Below are 15865 nucleotides of genomic sequence, written 5' to 3' on the forward strand. Positions count from 1 at the left end.
CGTTAAATTTTAGCTATATAGGTACACAAATATTATTTTACCCCATTTAGTTTATGCCCGAATTAAAAGTCAAATAGATGAGAATAACCAGATCATTAATTGCCTATATATCTTGGGTTAGGGAGTTGGTATATTGCTTTCCCTACAGTTTCCAAGCATGAGGACTAATCTTTGGGTCCTCTAAGCCCACTTCAAAGCCATCTGAGCATGGTTTTAGCCTATATTCCTGATACTTAGAAGACAGAGGCAGGAAGCCTCTGGTCAAACTGAGAATCAAGCGTGAAGCTATTGGTTTAGGTTGAGAAACCCTGCTCCAATAGCCAGGGATCTGGCAAGGAAAACACCGAAAGTCAATGTCAAGCCTTCATATGCATGTGCACCTGTATACATAGGCACGTGCTCAACACACATGCAAACACATACAAATATAATAAAATTGTAAAAGACCTATGTTGCTAATTATAGAGTGGAATAGGTGATGAACCAATGAATATCACTCCCTTGTACTTGGTTATTTGAATTACAGAATATTATATGATCATTTGCAAAATACTTGGTAATGCATTTCTACATCTATAAAATGTTGCCAATTTGGAAAACCATAGTATTACTACTTAGTTATTAACATAAACATTATAAAAGTTAAATTCTTTATATTTTTCCAAATTTATTTTCTACCACACTAACAATCTGAAGTTATCATACTACACAACCCTTTTCTTCTATATTTATTTTCCTGCCTTTCAAAAACTTTCAACCTCCAAAATATGTTTTATGAAGTGTCTTCAAAATAAAATGATCCTTGTCCTCCTGATTCATCTTTCTGCTGAATCCAAAGCAAAGCATTCCAAATGTCAGGACCCAAAGCAAAGCATTCCACTTTTAATCATATTCAGTCCATATGGTTAAACTACCTCACCATGTTTCTATATCTCTATGTTTGTCTATTATGGTCGATATCTATATGATTCCTATAAAACTTAAAGTTCCTGAAAATGTGTAGCATTTTAGTTATATCTCAACTTCTTATTAACAACAAACTTTAGTGAAGACATTTATTTAAAAGAGAAGAGTATATGTCCACAGCAGTATGGTTTATCATAAAAATATCTAAATGCCCCAAAAGTCAATTAATGAAAAATTCACCCATAAATAATAATATATCCACTTGATAAAATATTGCATTCATTTAAAATCCTGTTGTATAGCCAAGCATTTTGAAATAATTGAATTTTTCAATTAAAGTGTCTAATGATCAGTTTTGAATAGCTATATTAAAATGATACAAAATACATAAATATCACTAGGAATTAAAAGACAAAAAATCACAGAGATAGAAAAAAATGGTTAATCATAGATTATTGAAGGATATTTATCAGATTTATCAGATTTAACAGTTTTCTTTTCTATAACTCAGTATTAAAAGCAGCATCTTCCGACAGGATTTACTCTTTCCAATTCACACAAAAGACAGTCCTATTCAGGAACATCTCTTCTCCCTTTCTCCGAGTATTGCTTACTAAGCACACTGGAAGCTGAAAGAAATAGTTTCAGGTAGGCAGTAAGAAACAATTTTTAATTCCACCTACTTAAATAAGTCCTTTAAAAGAGCATGCAGTGATGAAGAGTAACCATGGACTACCAACTAAAAAATGAGGTGTGTCAATGTCTCTAAGAAAACACAAAACAAAGTGTGTGCGCGCACATGTGTGTGATATGTGTATCCACATAAATGTGAGTGTATGTACATGCTCATGTAGATGCTAGAGATAAATTTTTGATGTTATTCTTAGGACCCTTACTTAGGACAAAATTTCTCAATGAACAAAAATAAACTAACTCAATTGAATTGACTGACTAGCAATCCCCAATTCTGTGTCGGTCTCCCAAGACTAGCATTAAAAGTGCATACACTCTCCAAAATTGCTACATGGGGCTGAGAATCCAAACTCAGATCCTTGCATTTACATGAAAAACACTTTGATTAGACCATCTCCCTAGCCCACTAAAATTACAAACTATTTTAAGAATTTCAAAATGACCATGAATGAGTCAACTTAACACTCTGGTTAATTTATTACGACTGAGGCTATGTGTAATATGGGATTGCTTTCCAGGTAAGAACCTAAAACTGCAAGGTGAGCAGCATTATTTATCAACTGTGTCTATGTGACATATGTAAGAATACCTTGGTGAATGACAAATACAGATTCCTGAACCTGGGCTAAGTCACATTGGAATAGTGGACAGGAATGCCTAGTGCTAAGGAATCCTTGGACAATATATGAACTGTTAAAGAAATTCCTTAATGCCTTATACTCACTCTTATCCATTAACCATCATTTTCTAGAATTTCACACAAATGTACTGTATTGACATCATTTCTCCTCCATCTCTCCTCTACAAATACTTTGTCCCCTCACTACTTTCCCTTCTAAATTCATGTCCTTTTCTTCTAAAGTCATCTCATACACACACACACACACACACACACACACACACACACACACACACGTACCACATCCTTTTGAGTCCAACTATTCTTGCTTATAGATGCCTAAGTTTGAGTGACCAATCCAGGTGGTTTTCCCTGAAGAAACTTGGCTGTTTATCCCTCTAGATCCATTGATTGTTTATAGCTTCTCATCTAAGGATGGAGACTTAGAAATGTTTTTTCCCATCCATTCTTGTATGTTGATTGGTATGGTCCTGTGCAAGCCCTTTTGTATGCAACCATCTGAGAGTATATGAATGAGGCATCACTGTCTTGTACCATTGTGTTATCTTTCCGGCCAAGTCATTTTTGCAGTTTGCTAGGTTTACAGTTAGGTTGGGATTTTTGATAATTTTTCTCCCATGAAAGCTTTCATAGAGCATACTATGTAAGAGCTCTTGCCTTTAGGAAGGAGACTTCCTGGTCAATAACAGCTTTATTTCTGCAAGTCCTATGACTAAAGTGGATGAAGTCTTCAGCAATAATCTTGCCCTCAAGTTCAGAGAGGCAGCAAAAAAACAATTACAATAGTCTGTATTGTTTTGGAAGATTCTTGCCTCCCTCCTGACCAATAGCCTAGCAAAATTAGTTATCATAATGCTTTCACTTAATTTGTATTTTGTATTTCTAATTTAAACTTGCTTACTTATACATAAATTTTAGAAAGTATACCTACTAATGAGGTACTATTTAATCCTTGAATACATGTATATACTTTGCCATGTTCAAAGCAAGTAACTATATTTCTCATTTATTTCTTTATATAAAAAATACTTAAAATACTTTTTTCTAGATTTTTTAGATGTATAGTACTTAATCATTATGTGGGTGTCAGCTAGCCAAACTTCTATCACCTATCTAAATTTGGCTTTATATCTTTTTCATTCTATTATTTTCAATAAATGACATTGTATGGGTGGTCTTTGGCATATTTGGAGGCACCCAGCAGCTCTGGACAAGAGGTCATCGCCCTCCTTTGAACACATGGTGATGGAATCTGACTCTATCTTGAATAAAATGATGCAAGCTCCTATAGGTCACCCCCTTCTTCTGAGACAATGCCTCTTTTCGTATGGACTTCAATCACTGGATCCCTCTTCATGGTGGCTAGAGCTCTTGACCTCTGGTCTCCCCAATTAAATCCACCTTGAACACTTTAAAGAAGTAATTTGCCTGGGGCATAGCTCCCTTTATCAACTTTTAATTGGGTCTTTGGTCACCATCTGTCAAAGCTGTAGATCTGTCATTTACTGTCGCTCACGATCTGTCCCACATGACACTTCCACTTTTATTTCTCTTCACATTTCTTTCATTTCTTCAAGGTTCTGGAAGGTGTGTGCGCACAGCCCTGCCTCTCACATGTATGCTTTTATCACCTATGCATTAGGAGTGGAGATCAACAAATATTACATGATATTTATAATGTCATTTGTTGTGCTTGGTATGATTTCGTCATGTGCAAATTTTCACATTTCCAAAGGCGCCTGGTAACCATGACTTATTCAACTAACAATTCTGTCATGCTGGGTTGTCCTCTACTATGGCACAAATCAATGACCTTAGGATTTCTCTATGTTCTATTTTTCTTGCCCATTCTTACTTACACTGCCCATTAACCATTTACAACTCTTCCCAGGACCTACTTGCCCCACTCTGATTCCCACAGCTGCTTATCAAACGTTATCCAGACTACCAGAGAAAGCCCACCCAGTTCTGCATGTGCTGTTTGATCCATAAATCACTGTCTTTGATTTGCAAACGAAGGTGTAGTGGACATTTTTGCTGTGGCTCAGAAGAAAGATCATTCTAATTCTGACTATCCAGTTGCTTTCCATCATTGAATATACTTGGCCCCAAATTACAGAATATTTGATGTAGGAAACCACATCTTTTTAAGACTCTTCAGAAGTATGTGCTGCTCATTACCATTTTCTGTTGTGGTTGTTGGTGGTGGTCAATATTCCAAAGATCTAAAACCTGAAAAGCTGTGCACTAAGTTTGCTCCTCAAGGAAAGGACTAATTTTAAACCACTTAGTCACCAATCAATCCTAAGTAAATCAAGCAAAAGCAATATCTGACCCAATTTGTTTAGAAACCTGCTCATTCAGTTTCACGACTTCTCTGTCATGCACGGCAACTGTCAGCCTAGAGTCAAGAAAAAAAGGCTTATTGAATTTTAATGTTGAACTAATGTTGCTTTCTCTATCTCCTACACTGGGGGAAGGAGAGTGACAGCAAGTCCAAGAAAGAAGTGAAAATTGGTCTTTCTTTCTCTCACTTTTCTTTAACCTTCGCAAAGAGTTCAAATGTTCAGTGTGTCCTTTCTATGAACCTACTATTTACAGCAACCTCTTTTAACCTATATATAATGCATGAAGAAATCCAGGCAGAATAATATTGCATGTAGGCACTCATATGACTGATTGCGCTGAACTCTGAAAGCTTTCAGATGTCAGGATCACGATACTGCCAGGTCCCCAGCTAACTCCATCTGCCAAGGCAACTCTTGTCAAGCCCCAGAAAAATTATGCATAATTTTATAGGATGAGACTTCAAGTGTAGAATCTGTCTCGATCTGGAGGACTTATATGACTACCTCACTTCTCTGAATTATTTTTCATAATATAATACCTTCAATAGGGTTTCATTAATGCTTTCCACTGAATGGCAGAGTCTATAAATCTGTGTGGTGATTTAAAGGCACCTATGACATGCAAACAGGAGGTAATACTGCAAATGAATACCGATTTTCTTTTCTCCTCGTTCCTGATTATTATAATAGCTAGCTCTTATTCTTGATCCCATCCCTCACATTCTACTCAAGGCGAAGGAAAGTCGGACAGGAAATATATAAGGATGGCAGATACTAGTTCTAAATCAGGGAGAGTTCTAGTTCTGTCACGGTACTCAGGGCACCTGAACCTTCTTTTGTCATGTCATACACAGAGAGGTGAATGCGATCAGTGACGGTGACCCACTGAATTTTGTTCATTGACTAATTGAATTAATTTAAAATTTCTAATGTATTCCCCTTTAGATTTGAAATGGCTAAACTTTCATAATTTATCATTAGTTTAGGCACAGGCAGTTTATTTCAAACTGAGGGTGATGGCACAAAGATAGAAAAAGAGAATAGGGAGAGAAATTCAATACTGTGGGAAGGTTGGCACTATGGACAAATGAGGCTTGATCTAACACAGAAACTATTGGGTGGACAATGCAGAAGATATGTGACAAATGGTCTTTTAAAATGCTGGAGGCTGAGCCATTTATCCAGCAATTTCTGTCCCATGTCATTCAAGGTTGTGCTCCAAGACCATTGATTTTTCTTCTACTTCTGCTTTGTCCAGAATACACAACCCAGAGCTGATCTTGCTATGGACCTTTGGAAACAAAGTCTCTAAACACAGAAATGTTATACGGTAAAAATGGGCCCGACTCAAGCCTGAAGTCAAGGGTGATTAGTATGTATCCTATCCATATCCCTTCTAGGGTTGTTCAGCATAGTACTATGTTCATTTAGGACAGCTTTCTCTTCTCAGTGTCTATCCTGTATATGGTAGGATGCTACACAATATCCTTCATTTATATTCACAAGATGAGTGTTTCTCAACCTTCCTAATGCTTTGAACCTTTCATACAATTCTTCATGCTGTGGTGACCCTCAAACATGAAATTATTTCATTGCTATTTCATAACTATAATTTAGCTACTGTTTTAAATTGAAATATAACTATATAATATGAAGAATATTTGATATCCTACCCCACAAGTTTAGAACCACTACACTAGCTACCAATGCCATTTAGCCAGTTGTAACAGCAAAATCTGTCACTAGATAATGTCAAACACACTGTGGAAGTATAAAATGCATTTCATATCCAACAATAACCTGAAATATTTCACTTAAGAGGATTTGATACATCACAATTCTTCTCATTATATATCAGGCCACGGAAAACACAGAGAAATCAGGTTTCAGGTAATTTCTTGTCACCAAGAAAAATTGATAAGGTTACCTCTCCCTTCTCTTCTCCCTTCATTCTGCTCTCGCTCTGGCTAAACTCCCCCTCCCCTTCATCTCTCTCTCTCTCTCTCCCCTTCATCCTTATCTCCCTCATTTCCTTCCTTCCTTTCCTGCTACTTTCTTCTTTCCATATGTTTATCATCTAGGTACAGTATGTATCAGCTCTAAGGATGTAAACTTTAAAATGACAAATGAAGAGTTCACTTTTAAAAGTTAAATTAAAAATGTTGATAATAGATGTGTTATTAGACTTGTGTTGGTAATTTGTTACACTTTTCAGGAGGTCTGAAGCCAAATGGGTATTCAATAGTAACTAAAATCAAGATCCTTCGATTTTAGGGAGGCATACCATATAGTGATAATATGAAACTTATAAATTGCTCCTTTTATGTCATACACTTTTATGATCACCTTACTATGCTTGTCATTTAGTTATTAACATAATACTATAAGTGCATATTGTTATGGATGTTTCACAGACATAGAAATTGTAGCCTTGTAAAATAGATTCAGTTGTCCAGTCTCTAGGAAATGATGGTATTGGTGTTGGAGTCTTCGTGACTAAATTTAAAGTTGGAAGCTAAACAACTCTGCAAAACTAACACACAGTCATCAGTATTTATCATTTCTGTAATAAACATTTTAGTCCTAAATATTTTGTTCTAAGTAAGCTAAAATCTTGTCATGTCAACATTTTACATATAAACTATTTTCTAGAAGGCTATGTCTAATTTTGGGGGTAATTTTTAGTTTCAGCAAAAAGTATAAAAAGGAGGAAAGATTGAAAATACTTATATTTATATTTTTTTCAGAAAATAGTATGGTGATCCAATATATTTGTAATTTTGGGTCAATTCGGGACCCTGACAAGAGGAAATGAAGGACACTATTGATAGTTATGCTGGGATAGTGTGTAAACGTTGCCTATCTTCAGCAAATCGGGAACAGTGGAAAATGTCCTTATTACTGATATTTTTAAAAGTATATTTCATTTATTTTTAATTACGAAGTTTATCTATTTGGTCACAAAGAAAAATGAAATCATGAAATGCTGATGAATGGGTGGAAGTGGACAACATTATACTGATTGAGTTCACTAGGAGCTGAAAGACAAATAACACGGGATCTACCATATTCGTGGATCATTGCTCTGGATGCTTCGGTTTCAGTACATAGCCTGGTAAAGCACAGAAGCAGAAGCAGAGGTTATGGGAGAAGTTGCTCATCTTACTTTGAAAATCCAAAAGCTCCAGTGAACCTGTACATTGTATACATAGGGGAAAGTAATTAAAATTATCAAAAAGGAATTCACACCTAAACATTTGTATAGTGGTACACTTAATATTCTCTCCTCCAAATCATTAACTTTCCTAATATCATTTCTGAAGTTATTCCTTAGAAAGATTTGGTTTTGCTCAAACAATTATTCCTTTGCAAAGTTCTCCCTTTTCATCTTATATTAGCTAAATCATGTTTTGTCCATTATCGCTCTCCATAACTTCTCTCTCTCTCTCTCTCTCTCTCTCTCTCTCTCTCTCTCTCTCTGTGTGTGTGTGTGTGTGTGTGTGTGTGTGTGTGTGTTTCTTCTGTTTGCTTTTAGACAGGGTTCCATTATGTATCAGTCTTGACTGTCCTGGAACTCACTCTGTAAATCAGGCTGGCCTTGAACTCACAGACATCCACCTGATTCTGCCTCTGAAGTGCTGGGATTAAAGGCCTGTGCCTCCATACCTGGTCATGGCTATTCTCTTAGTTAACATCTTACTCCCATTTCTTTCTATAATGAGGTTAATTTGTGGAAGCCTATGCAGTTTTCGTTCACCCTCTACCCTAATCAATTTAGCAAGTCCATTGGCTTTGCTCACTGGTTCAACCAAAGTCTTCCTCTGAAGGAGAAGATCCATGCTTTCTAAATTCTTGCAGCTCACCACATGTGTAACCTGTACCATGACATGCATTCGGTGTCATAAAATGATGTGTGGAAGTATTAGCAGACTGGTTTTTGCTACCTTTCCAGAAAATACATGCCACAGTCCTTGGTTCCTATGATCACTATAACACCTTACTGCAAAAGGCAGAGCAATGTAAAAATTAAACAAGTATTAAAAATAGAGACAGAATGTAGTAAAATGGGTGGCGGGGCTGCGTTCCCAGCACCCCGGCCGCCTGCTCGGCTAGCTTATGCCCTGAAATAACAACACACAAACTGTATTCTTTTAGACACTGCTTGGCCCTTTAGCTCTAGCCCTTACTGGCTAATTCTGATATCCCGATCAACCCATCTCTAATAATCTGTGAGCACCGGTCTTACCGGGAAGATTCTAGCCCTGTCCATCCTGGGTCGGAGCTTCATTGCCTGTGTCTGCCCAGGAGCCGGGAGCATGGTGTCTCTCTCTCTGAGGCGTCTCTCTCTCTCTGAGGCGTCTGCTCCCGAGAGGAGAGCTGTGGAGTCTGAGCTCACTTCCTCTTCCTCCCAGCATTCTGTTCTGTTTACTCCTCCCACCTATCTTCTAACCAATGAGGGCCAAGCAGTTTCTTTTTATTTAACCAATGACCTTCCTCCATCAACAGAATTTATTCAACACCAAAATATGTGGACAGACTCCACAGCTAAAAATAAATCAATAAGTAAAAAGTTGTGTCTGAGAGGTTTCATAAAGAAGCCGATCTTGCTGACACTTTTATTTGGGGCTAGTGACACCCATTTCTGACTTTCAAAATGATGAGATAATAAATCATGTTGCTTCAAGTGTGTTGAGATGTGTGAGAGCATCAGCAGGAAACCGTTACTATGGGGAGTGGTGCTTTGATAATCAACCTTTTCTGGACCTTGCATTTCACCTTCTGATAGTATTTTCAGTGAGTGCACTGGAATTCCAACTGCTGAGGAATACAACCAACTTCGCCCTGTTCCACCATTCAGTATTACTGAAAGTTTGTGGCATTGTGAGTTCAACAAATAGAAAGAAGCCTTAAAAACTGAAAAGAGTTGGATGGTCAGACTGATGGGAGGGCCAGACGGCAGTCAAGATGGCGCAGACTCAGGGCACCAAGAGGAAAGTCTGTTATTACTACGACGGTGATGTTGGAAACTACTATTATGGACAAGGCCACGCGATGAAGCCTCACCGAATCCGCATGACTCACAATTTACTGCTCAACTATGGTCTCTACCGAAAAATGCAAATCTATCGTCCTCACAAAGCCAATGCTGAGGAGATGACCAAGTACCACAGTGATGACTACATTAAATTTTTGCGTTCCATTCGCCCAGATAACATGTCTGAGTACAGCAAGCAGATGCAGAGATTCAACGTTGGTGAGGACTGTCCTGTATTTGATGGCTTGTTTGAGTTCTGTCAGCTGTCTACTGGTGGCTCTGTGGCAAGTGCTGTAAAACTTAATAAGCAGCAGACAGACATCACTGTGAACTGGGCTGGGGGTCTGCATCATGCAAAGAAGTCTGAAGCATCTGGTTTCTGTTACGTCAATGATATCGTCTTGGCCATCCTGGAACTGCTGTATATTGACATTGATATTCACCATGGCGATGGTGTGGAAGAGGCCTGCTATACCACAGATCGGGTCATGACCGTGTCCTTTCATAAATATGGACAGTACTTCCCAGGAACTGGGGACCTATGGGATATCGGGGCTGGCAAAGGTAAGTACTACACTGTTAACTACCCCCTCCGAGATGGGATCGATGACGAGTCCTATGAAGCCATTTTCAAGCCAGTCATGTCCAAAGTAATGGAGATGTTCCAGCCTAGTGCAGTGGTCTTACAGTGTGGCTCAGATTGCCTATCTGGGGATCGGTTAGGTTGCTTCAATCTGACCATCAAAGGGCATGCCAAGTGTGTGGAGTTTGTCAAGAGTTTCAACTTGCCTATGCTGATGCTGGGAGGAGGTGGATATACCATCCGGAATGTTGCTCAGTGCTGGACTTATGAAACAGCTGTGGCCCTGGTCACAGAAATCCCTAATGAACTACCATGCAATGACTACTTTGAATACTTTGGACCGGACTTCAAACTTCACATCAGCCCTTCCAATATGACTAACCAGAACACTAATGAATACCTGGAGAAGATCAAGCAGCGGCTCTTTGAGAACTTGAGAATGCTGCCCCATGCGCCTGGTGTCCAAATGCAGGCAATCCCTGAGGATGCCATCCCAGAGGAGAGTGGTGACAAGGATGAAGAAGACCCTGACAAATGCATCTCCATCTGCTCCTCTGACAAACGGATTGCCTGTGAGGAAGAATTTTCTGATTCAGTTGAGGAGGGAGAAGCTGGTCACAAGAACTCTTCTAATTTAAAAAAGCCAGAAGAGTGAAAACAGAGGATGAAAAAGAAAAAGATCCAGAAGAGGAAAAGGAAGTCACAGAAGAGGATAAAAACAAGGAGGAGAAGCCAGAAGCCAAAGGGGTCAAAGAAGAGGTCAAGTTAGCCTGAGCAAGATCTGCAACTCTGGCTTCTTCCCAATTTCTCAGATTTTATATTTCCTATTCCTCTGTGTATTTATATAAAATATATTAAATATAATGTCTCCAAGGACTAGATAAAAACCAGAGCCCAGGGCATTGGTGCTGGGGGAACTCTTTTCCAAAGACACCTTGTCCATCCTGCTCAGGTCTTAGCTTTCAACCACATAGAGTCTGAGTGGAAAGAAAACAACCAGAAGAAAAGATCCTGAACTGCCAAGTGCCTGCTTTAGGAGCTCTGTTAAGATGCCCTTATTAAGCTTTCTAGAAGGGGTGACTGGTCTTCTGGGACCCCTCATTTTCAAGCTTAGGTAAAATCAGCGACTTTTAGATCTGGTCTGTTTATACCCTTCCCACCGGACTCAGGCAAACAGAAAAACGCCCACTGCCCTGTCTCCCCCAACTCTGCAGGTGGAGGTGTTAGCCTAGCTTCCTTTTTGAGATATTTTCATTTTGTGAGACTCTTTGTAATAAAACAGCACATTTCTATACCGAGAGAGAGAGAGAGAGAGAGAGAGAGAGAGAGAGAGAGAGAGAGAGTTGGTTGGTGATGTTGCATGCCCTTAATCCCAGCACTTGGGAAGATCTCTTGGAGTTCGAGGCCAGCCTGGTCAACAAAGTAAATTCCAGGACAATCAGGGCTACACAGAGAAACCTTGTCTTGAAAAGAAAAATTAATTAATTAATTAATTAATTTAAAAGCGAGAAAATAAAACATTGAATATAAGGAATGAGTAAGTTTCATCCTTCCTTCCTTCCTTCTCTCCTCTCTCTCTCTCTCTCTCTCTCTCTCTCTCTCTCTCTCCTCTCTCTCTCTCTCTTTCTCTGTATCCCTCTGTCTCATTGTCTCTCTGTTTCTTAGGTCTAGGGATGAAGGTAAATAAACTGAAAACCTAGAAATATGAATAGACACAAATCAAAGTTAGACAGTGACATGTGATGTATATAGAATATATCTCAGAGGATATTGGAAACATCTCCAGATGGAGATGCACTCAAATATAGTACAGACAAATGAAAATGTAATTTTTAAAAAATGTTCAAACACTGTGTACATAAATAACTTTACAGAGGATATAGTTGGCATTGATAAAGCCCTGGATTTAATACTCAGAAAATTCAAGGGGCCCACATGAAGACAGGAGAGGGAGACAAATGATAGAAAGGCAAAACCGAGCACTAACATGTAACTAGCTGTATGGATATAGTCACTACTAAAAATATAAATTAGCAAAGTACATTTTAAATATTACCAGTACAACTTTATTCTATTTATAAGCAAAATTGCCTCAAATACAAAAACTATAGTGAAGTTAAATATAAGAATGTGAAACATACACACACACACAATGCAGATAATTGGCTATATTAATATATGATAAAATAGACTTCTGAGACCAGTAAATTACTGATACAAAAAAAATGGTGGAGACTTAAATACTTTTATGTCCGTGACTAACAACAGGATAATTAGAAATATTCAATACCACCTACCAATAGGATTTAATCAGTATTTAGACAGTGTCCTAGTCAACAATAGATCACCAAAAATTCTTTCCAGTTATGCTCAGAAAATATACCTGTGGCCAGAAATCAAACCTCAATAATAGAATATAATTAAAATCATTCAGTACACTCCCTGATAACACTGGAATCAATCAAGACATAGAGTCAATATGATGATGTATCTTTATGACCACACAGTGTAGAATTTCAAGAATAACAACGTATATTGAACTAAATTCAAGTAAAAATTCACTATAAATTTGGGGGTACAGTAAAGCTAATTGAGGTTGGAAATATGAGTATTACACACATCTGTTATGAAATAGAATGTGTCAACACTAGAACCTAGTGATGGAAAATTGAGGTAACATAATGAATAGGGGAAAATAAATTAAAAGAAAGGCAAGTTCATAAATTTTCATGCAGGAAAAAAGAAAGAAATTAATGAAACCAAGAGCCTTTTGTCTGAAATGGACTCTGAAATCACCACATCTACAGCCACAAGGAGAAAGGGACACATTGCTAAAAAGTCATCAGTAAGGAAGGGTATATCACTACAGACCCAGCTGTGGTTGTTGAATGAAAGATGCCCCTTCTTCATATAGATGTAGGTATTGGAACACTTGATCACCAATTTGTTTCACTGTTTGGAAAGCGAAAGAAGATGTAAAGTATTGCTGGAGGAAATAGACGCATGGGGCAGGCTTCGAGAAAAGCCTTATCCACCATTCAGGTCATCCTGTCTGTTTAGCTTGCTGTTAAACTTGTGATCCCTCTCTTGCCTGCTCTTGGCATCATGCCTATTACTTGATGGAGTCCTATCCCTCTGGAAATATAAGCCAAAAAGTCACTGTTCTTGGTCAGGTTTTTTTATCAAAGCAACAGAAAAAGTAAGATACTAAGAAATAGCAAGAAGATAATAAAGAAATTCTGTGAGAAGAGGAATATTTAGATAACTTCCTCAGTTTTATCATCTATGCAAAATAGAACCATTATTGTAGTAGGTAGTGAAATAATGAAACATCCCTATGCAAAATAAGGAAGAAAGAAACTGGTAATTCCTAACACTACTTCTCTTCATCTTAGTGTTAACACTAGTTAGTGCAATGAGACAGGGAAACATGGAGGGCGGGGAGATGGGGGGAGAGTTGAAAGAAAAATTATTTTCTATTTCCAAAATGATAAGTTTCTTTATTTGCAACAGCCCAGATAGCTATAAAAAATTAGGATCTTAGCCAAAATCTCAAGACACCAGTTAACAATATAAAAATCTATTGTGTTTCTATAAATACTCCTTTTTATAATAAAAATATAATCCCATGTATCATTCCAATAACAAAATGCTTAAATACAACAAATGTAAATATGTTGCCTTGTTTCCATATTAGAAAAATGAATGCAATAAAAATACCAAAGTTGATAAGATTAAACATAATTTCTACAAGATTTCCAGGAGGATATGTATCTTGTGTGTGTGTGTGTGTGTGTGTGTGTGTGTGTGTGTATGTGTGTGTGTGTGTGTGTGAGAGAGAGAGAGAGAGGAGAGAGAGAGAGAATGGGCACTGTATGGGATGGGTAACACATGACAATGGAAAAAAGTGAAGGTCAGAGGAAAACTTGAGGGAGAGTCAGCTCAATTCTCTGCTTTTATGTGGGTCCTAGGGATTGAATTCAGGATGTGAGGTTTCACAGCAAAAGTCCTTACCTACTAGGCTATCTCATTGTCCATCAGTAAAGTGTGTATAGCTGCACATATATTCAACAGGCTAAGAAATTATAGTAACTAAAATAATTCTGAAAACAGAAAATAAAACGAGGCATCAATTATTTTAAATATATGACTTTTTAAAAATCATGAACATTTAATATGATCGGTGTCTACAGTCATGTACACATGACCTAAATGCCCATGTGTCAAGGTCCAGCTTGGAAAGAAACCACCTTAAACCCACTCTTGTGTCCACAAGACTAAGGTTCTTACTGGTTATTGGCAGTTGCTTTTTTTTTTCTTTTTCTTAAGTTGTTTTTATTTGCTACGTATGTTTCCACACTCCCATCCCTTCCTCTCTCCTCCCCTTCTATCCTCTCTCATGATGCCCATGCTCCCAATTTACTCAGGAGATCTTGTCTTTTCTACTGACCATGTAGATTATTCATGTATGTATCTCTTAGGGTCAACTTTCTTGTCTAGGTTCTTTGGGATTGTGAATTATAGGCTGGCTTTTCTTTGCTTTATGTTTAAAAGCCACTTACAGGTGAGTAAATAAGATATTTGCTTTTCTGGGTCTTGGATACCTTACTCAATATGTTATTTTCGAGACCTATCCATTTGCCAGATAGTTTTAAAATGTCATCATTTTTCCCCTCTGTGTAGTACTCCACGGTATAAATATACTACATCATCTTTATCCATTTTTCAGCCAAGGGGCATTTAGGTTGTTTCCAGGTTCTAGATATGACAAACAATGTTGCTATGAACATAGTTGAGCACCTGTCCTTATGGCACGATTAAGCATCCTCTGGATATATACCAAAAAGTGTTATTGCTGGGTCTTGAGGTAGGTTGTTTCCTAATTTTCTGAGAAATTGCCATACTGTTATCCAAAGCTGCTGTACCAGTTTGCACTCCCACTAGCAATGGAGGAGTATTCCTTTTACCCCACATCCTCTCTAGCATAAGTTGTCATCAGTGTTTTTGATCTTGGCCATTATTACAGGTGTAAGATAAAATCCCAGAATTGTTTTGATTTGCATTTCTCTGATGGCTAAGGATGTTGAGCATTTTTTAAATGTCTTTCAGCCATTTTAGATTCCTCTGTTTGGAGTTCTTTCTTTATGTCTGTACCCCAATTTTTATTCGATTATTTGTTTAGTTGATGACCAATTTCTTGAGTTCCTTATATATTTTGGATATAAGCCCTCTGTCCAATGTGGCATTGGTGAAGATATTTTGTCATTCTGTAGACTGCTGTTTTGTATTGTTGACCATGTCCTTTGCTTTATAGAAGCTTCTCAGTTTTAGGAGGTCCCATTTATTATTTTTCTCAGTGTCTCTGCTTCCGGGTTATATCTAGAAAGTGATCACCTCTGTCAATGCATTCAAGTGTACTTCCCACTTACTCTTCTATGAGGTTCAGTGAGATTGGATTTATGTTGAGGTTTTTGGTCCATTTGGATTTGATTTTTTTACATGGTGATAGATATCAATCTATTTTTATTCTTCTACATGTTGATATGCAGTTATGCCAGCACCATTTGTTGAATATACTTTCTTTTTTCCATTTTATATTTTTGCCTATTGGCAAAAATTAGGTGTTTGTAGGTGTGTGGATTGATATCAGGGTCTTCAAT

General features: G+C 37.6%; 1 protein-coding gene across 1 annotated transcript; it reads left to right on the forward strand.

Moving 5' to 3' along the window:
- Positions 1-9535: 9535 nt before the first annotated feature.
- Positions 9536-10979, forward strand: LOC121438918 (histone deacetylase 1-like). The gene is given in 2 exon segments (XM_041639421.1): positions 9536-10834; positions 10837-10979. Coding segments are annotated over 2 exon segments (1425 nt in total). The 5' UTR covers positions 9536-9552.
- Positions 10980-15865: the final 4886 nt, after the last annotated feature.

This window comes from Microtus oregoni, unplaced genomic scaffold, assembly GCF_018167655.1.
Source record: "Microtus oregoni isolate MIOR12 unplaced genomic scaffold, Mior012 000058F_ref0000040, whole genome shotgun sequence".
NCBI classification, from domain to species: Eukaryota; Metazoa; Chordata; class Mammalia; order Rodentia; family Cricetidae; genus Microtus; species Microtus oregoni.